Below are 6,750 nucleotides of genomic sequence, written 5' to 3'. Positions count from 1 at the left end.
TCCAGGAGGTCCAGGAGGTCCCATTGGTCCTGGCTCACCTGGAGGACCTTGAGGGCCTTGTTCACCTGCAACAGCTGTTAAATAAAAACAAAAAGTGAACTAGGTTACAAATTTGGTTACAATAATCTTCCACAACCTTTGTGGAATGTTCTACCCTTTGAGTAAACATAAGGAATACTGTGTTCCCTATGACATCAAAGTGACCCTCCTCCCTGTTTTGGTGATGTAGAGTGCGGGAGAATGCTGAGTTTGTTTCTTCCGATATAGTCCAGTACCACTCCTTTGAGCTGATTTCTCACCAAGCTTACATCCGCTGCCCCGTGGGACACAGTAAGGCAGCTCCTGTTTGTTTCATTCGTTTTACTCGCACTAACGCCGCACCCTCTAATTTCCTCTGTTGCCCGTGGCTGCGAATGTATAGTTAGTGGTCAGCAAGTTGTTGAAATCACATTGGAGCCCCGAAGTGACGAGTTTATGGGGCAAAACCAATGTATATATGGAACTATCCTATGATGTAAGTTTGTTAGTTCCTCGCCCATAAATCTGCAGACGGTTGTTTGAAGTTTAGAGGGTTAACCTTTCCTTAAAGTCAATGTTTGACTTTAATATTATTTTCTTTTACCTATTTGGCCTTTTTTTTATATATTTATATATATATTGATACCACTGAAGAAATACATTACACAAATATATATTTTGAGTTGTATTCAACAGTTAGAATAGTAGTACATAATGTAAGTAAATGATGAGTTGATATATCTAGATGTCGTACTTCTGCCATACTATACTCATTAATTACAATCATTGTAATATAGACGCTATATTATACTGTAGTATATTTAATTCTGTTCCCCCTATGTCTTTCTATGTCTGTCCTGTGTGTGAGTGTGTGCGCACTCTCCATGTGGACTGTGTAAACAGCACGTGAGGTGAAAATGTAATTTCGACAAAAGAAGAATTTCCATTGTTCCTTAACTCTAACCTGTCAGGAGAGCTAGAAATCCACAAATGCCGGTGTGTCTTTTTTAATTGATGCTTCTGCTAGTCAGATGCTTCCACAGGGATGTCATTTCCAAACCACAGGAGTCTTTGCAGCAAAAACCCTAGGGGGAATATTTGTGGCGGCCCTGTTCACCACAGCTTGGAGGTGATGATAATGGACTTGGGAACTTAACCAAGTTTGGCCTTCAGATTTCTACTGCATCTGTTTTTTTTTTTTTTTTGGTACGCTCTCACCGTCCAATCAGTTTGGTTGTTTGTGAGTCATCGTCTCTGCTGGGTGAAATTGCCGTGGCTGTGCCGCAGTGGCTGTGCTGTGGTTTTGTTGTGTTGCGATCATTTCATAGCTGACTTTTTTTTTTTTTCTGCTACTTCTTTTTATTGTCGTTTGTGTGCGGTGTGATTTTCAAACCGCAGCACAGTTTTTGTTTTTTGTTGTTTTTTTTTTCTCCTGCAGTGTTGTGGCAACATCTGTTTTGGAGATTTGTCAAACTTAGCTCTGATCGTTGGCCTACTCCTCTGTATTATTTTAGTTAATGCAGTCACTGAAACCACATGAAACCTCTTCGAACCCAAAGCGTTGTCTTAACTTCAAATATGTACTGTGTTTACTTGAGTAAAAATAGAATGGTGTGCATAACGCCGGCAGTCACACCAATGGCTTGCACACGACAAACTGCCAGTTCTGGTGCTCTAAATAAATTGTCATTTAGTGAAAAAAATAGGTGTTACTTAGAGTCATTTTCAAACTCGACTGCTACACAAACCCATTGTTTTTTTTTTTTCTTAGTCTTCAAACTCGACTGCTACACAAACCCATCGTTGTTTTTTTTTTCTTAGTCTACCAATAAGTAAGAGCTTCTTGGTGTGGTGATGAAAAAAAAAAAAACAGGTCAGCCTACATCAATAAAGATGACCTTTAGCAAAGGGTCAGAAATGGGAATGTAATAATGACAATGCCAAAAATGGCTAACATTAAGGAATTTGAATTTTGTTGTTGTTGGTTTTATAGGATTTTGTCAATAGTAACAATAACTTGATTTGAGCAACATAACCTTTTTTCTTAGATGTGATTCAACAATAACTTGATTTGAGCAACATAACAATTTTTCTTGGGTGCGATTCTTTTTTTTTTTGTAGCTCTTTATTTTGTGTAATTTAAAATAAAAATACCTCGGATGTTATAAATCTATACATAGTTACAAATTACTAGATGAAAACACCGGGCTTGTAAAATGATGGTAGGTAAAAGCATTGCGGTGAAACTAAATATACAAAGGATTTTCATTGTGATCGTGCTTTGTGATCGTGCTTCCAAAAAAACCCATCTGTTACAAGAAATAGGTGCACAGAGAGGATATACCTTATATTTGTCTCTTTGGAAGTTTAGACAGCTTGCTGATTTAGTTTAACAGTTTCTGTGTGTAGAGAGACAGGGTAACTCACCATGACTCTTGACAGGGTAGGGAGTCTTGCTCACTTTGGGCACATGGTAGTACCTGTCAGGGGTTGCCTCGGCCAAAGCGAGGAGGACAAGGATGAGGCTTGTTACCCTCAAGTCCATCTTGTGAAGCTAAACCTAAAGAGGATGCAAAAAGTAATTAGACGAAGAAGCAACGAGCTGTGAGTCTACTGACAAAAGTAAAATGGCAATGATATCGTTGCTGCGGTTAAGCTAAACACAATTGTTGCACTTAAACGTGATTGAACAGAGCTACATTATATATATATAAAAAAAAAGATACAGAAAATGAAATCCAAATATTTTTGTGAAAGCACAATTATCTTATTCGTCTTTGGGTTGTTCACCAAATGAAGCATTTAAAACCTTTGCACGTGACTTTTTGAACTTACAGTCAATCGTGGCGTTTTATCACTCCGTCCTCTTAGAGTGTTAGAGGGAATAAAAATGTCCACACACTGCAATCATTTCAAATGTGAAGACATTAACTCATCCATCTTACCGTGTAGGTTTATGCTCCAAAGAACAGAAGGGGAGGTCGGGGGAGGCTGCTGTCCTGGTGCCTTGCAGTTAAATCCTTAGATGTGGAGTCTGTCGTATGAGTGGCAGCTGATGCTTCCGAGGGCACTGGGCTCAAGGTATTTATACCCAGGCTGCTCCTCAGCATCCCAAAGGGTTTACCTCTCTCTCTAAGGGCCCTCCCTACTCTGATGTCATCCATAATGATGGGTGCCATGTCCTCAGGAGGCCTGTCAGTTCAGGGTGATGGTCCTCCCTTCTCCTCACTGATTTCCTCTTCTTTTTGTTTTTTTTTTTGTTTTTTTCTCACTCTTTCTTTCTCCTTCTCTGGCTTTTCTTGTGCGGGGAGCAACAGCGGAGTGAATCCTAAAGTGATTTACTTTTGGTGACATTCTCACTTCTTTCCATGAGAGTTGTTGTTGTCGTTTACCTCCAAAAGACAACGTGTTCAATTCAATTTTCCATCAGACACCTGAATCACTGGTGTGTTTCAGAGACGGGCCGGCTTCACTGTCCGGTTTCGTCAGTTCGTAGCATTTTTAGCTGCACAAACATGCGCTTGATGTTTATACAGTCATAAAGTAATTGACTAAGTGGCTTGAGCTACGGTGTTTATCTGGAAAAGTAAAGACTGTTCGAGATATTTTGATCCCGTCTGAGTCTGTGGGCACCAAATGGTTATTTTCACTTGTAGTTTCGGTTGAACCGAAAATAACACCGCTTTTGATAAATGTCAGCCCCTTTGTAGAGTCAAATATTTATCATTGTAGATAGCTTGTAGTGTATTAAATGTAGACACGTGATGGCACTGTAGGGTGAAGTTCTTAATGTTGTTTTAATCATTTATTTGTTTATTTACTTTGGTGGGTATATTGGGTTTATTTGTGAAGTTTTTTCTTTTGATGATTTCCTTTAAACCTCAGTGCACATTAAAGACACCAGGAGGCAGAATTGAGGTTGTTTGCTTTCTCTGTGTGGAGCTCAGGTCTGCAGTTACTGCACTGAATCTGAACAGGCCCTAACTAGTCACAGTTTAGTCTGTTTGACAGCGCCGTCTCTACACAAATGCTTTCTTGGCCAGACTTTGTCAATTACACCTAATGCTTTGGGCACCGGTGTAGAGCCAGATATGTACAAAAAAAAACAGTCGATAGAGTTGTAACATCTGCAGTATTTTCTTGATTAGACTGGTTTCCTTTCACATCGAGGGGCACCGGTGTAGAGCCAGATATGTACGTACTGTATCTCATGTGTTTTTTATTATCTAAAAAAACAGTCGATAGAGTTGTAACATCTGCAGTATTTTCTTGATTAGACTGGTTTCCTTTCACATCGAGATAAACATGCAGATTGTGAATTTGGGTAGTTAGACTGTCGGAGTTAGCTGAGATATTTGAACATATGGACTGGTCAACTGTCCAGGTTGTGGGCTACAGCAGGGGGTGTCAAACCCATTTTCACCAGGGGCCACATCAGCAATAGAGTTCCCCTTTGAAGGGCTCATTGGTAAATGGAATCTATATAGATCAGGGGTCACCAACCCCCGTACCAGTCATTTGGTACCGGGCCGCAGTGGGACACAGTGAAATAATGTACCTAATTTTTACTCATTTACTTCAGTCAAAGAAAATCTACCATATCCATTTTCCTTTTTAAGCTCCCGCAGGCCACATAAAACGACTTGGCAGTCCGCATTTGGCTCCCGGGCCTTGAGTTTGACACATGTGGGGTACAGGAATACCTGCACCCGCTAATTTCCTTTTAGTATTTAGCAGTTAAATCCACTAGAGCAATGTGAACCAACATAGGAAGTTGTCTTTTTTCTGCACATGAGCTACTGTATTTTTGGGCTAGCAACAAAAAAAGTTAATTTTAATACTTTTGAATTTGTAAATATGCACATTTTTAGTTGATTTTCTATGTTTTTTTTAGTTGGGACAGGGTTTAAGTTGACTTGCTAACAGCTAAACTTAGTAGCTTTTTTTTTTTGTCAGTGGGCCAAGAATACGTTTAGTTACCTAACCTAGACCTAGTGTTTCCCACTTTTTTTTCGGGGATATTTTAAAAGTCACAAACTTTTGCAACCCGAGTCAATAGACATTATTCGTAAACTCCCGGGAAACCTGATGCGAGACGACCCCCCAAAAAAATCTCTTGCGACCCACCTGAGGGTCGCGACCCAGTCTTTGGGAAACAATGACCTGGACAATGTGGGAAAAAAATTGATCGCAAAATTTAACATGAGCTTGTGGTGACCAAGCAGGCTTAGATCCGGTACCCAGAATCCAATTCCCACGTTTTTTAATGCTACATTATTCTGCGTCTGAATTTATTTTTTAGAGGCTTTTCCTCTGCTACTATTTGTCTGTATCCTTTAATCTCGTCAGCGTTTGACAACAGTTGAGCTCCCTTTGACCCGTGGGCATCTTTGGTAAACTCTTTGAATGAAATGACAGAGCAGTGTAGTGGGTGGATTCACTATTTAACAGCTTTCTAAGATGAAGATACGCCATTGCATGTTACTATAAAGTCGCCGAGACCGCATCGAGGCAGGGCCTCCTGTTATTTAATTCAGATTTTCTTTTTGTCTATTTTCGGTGTGTCAGAATTAATGCCTCCTCATCTAAATCCGTCCGCCGTGAGGTTTAATGTAAATGGCTTCTTGAATTCACATGCTGTTTCTGGAAAGGCTTGTGCTGCGTATGGCAAAACGAGTGTAAACATGTAATTAGGAGCGGAGATGGACTGTATGGGAAACAGTCGCAGTGCAGTTATTATATGGAGGGCGTCCTCACTCTGTTTTCACCCCACGTGCCGGTGGCAGAGTGGGTGGTATATCTGGAAAAGGACCCGCTGTAACTAATATTTTTAGCCATTCGGTCATCTTAGCATGCTATTGTTGGAACCTAGACATGACCTAATGCTGCTTCAGTGGTTTTAATTAACTGTGGTGACGACTGGACTTTTTAGATATCGCATTGACATTACACGCTGGAGGGTTGTTAGTCATACAGGTCATTTCATACTCGTCAAAATCATACGCTCTGAGTTAGGCAACTGGGCAAATGCTTAGGTTTTTGAAGACCAATTCACCACTGGAATTCAGAACCTTAGAAGCCTCTTGGATGAATTGTCTTTAAACAAACTCAGCCTATGATGCCTACCATTTTCTCCATTCATTATTTGCCTATAGTTGCAAAAATGACATCGGAAATAACCCCTGCATTGCCATGTACCCAGTATTTGTACTTTGAACTAACTTCAGTTAGCGAGTTCGTAACTCTACATTTTACTATAAAAATCTTAATATATTGTAAATATTGGTGAGTACTAGTGTAGTGCCCTGGCATTACTAACTTCTGGTTAGAATCACAGAACCTAGGGTCAATGAAGTTGAAGTACTCGGAATTGACCTCAACGTTACCGTTTCTCATTTGCTGTGGTGAGATGCGCGGTAAATGACTGAAAATTGTACCTTAGTCCGCAGTTCAACATCAGTATGAAGCAGTTTAGGTGAGGATGCCAGCTGTGGTGATGTGGTGATCAGAGCCGTCGAACATAAACACTTTGAGGAAAATTACGTAAATATCGCCTGCTTGTTTTGAGATCACAAGTCTGTTTGTGGCCGGAGCATACACCTTTTTTTTTTCTTTTTTTTTTCATATATAACATTTGTTTTTCTGCTGTTTGTTTGGACTGTCTCGTGTTCATTTGGCCCTGGAAACGTTCAGATGCCATGGTGTCTGAGAAAAAGGAGAAAGTAATTGCAG

At 40.1% G+C, this 6,750-nt stretch overlaps 2 protein-coding genes across 2 annotated transcripts in view; one reads left to right on the top strand and one right to left on the bottom strand.

Annotated features, from left to right (window-relative positions):
* The window catches only part of col10a1b (collagen, type X, alpha 1b), a 5,766-nt gene extending 2,695 nt beyond the window's left edge, over nt 1-3,071 (bottom strand). The window contains exons 1-3 of the mRNA XM_025056938.1: nt 2,964-3,071; nt 2,446-2,578; nt 1-74 (exon numbers count right to left, since the gene is read on the bottom strand). The exon at nt 1-74 is cut by the window's left edge and continues 1,091 nt beyond it. Coding sequence (XP_024912706.1) covers nt 1-74; nt 2,446-2,563 — 192 coding nt within the window. The 5' untranslated portion in view covers nt 2,564-2,578; nt 2,964-3,071. The remainder of the gene's footprint in view (nt 75-2,445; nt 2,579-2,963) is intronic.
* The window catches only part of nt5dc1 (5'-nucleotidase domain containing 1), a 49,900-nt gene that overhangs the window by 6,694 nt on the left and 36,456 nt on the right, over nt 1-6,750 (top strand). The gene's annotated exons all lie outside the window — the stretch shown is intronic.

This window comes from Cynoglossus semilaevis, chromosome 7 (genome assembly GCF_000523025.1).
Source record: "Cynoglossus semilaevis isolate Cse_v1.0 chromosome 7, Cse_v1.0, whole genome shotgun sequence".
NCBI classification, from domain to species: domain Eukaryota; kingdom Metazoa; phylum Chordata; class Actinopteri; order Pleuronectiformes; family Cynoglossidae; genus Cynoglossus; species Cynoglossus semilaevis.
Note: the sequence above shows the minus strand (reverse complement) of the source record. Positions and strands in the feature narration are given on the sequence as shown.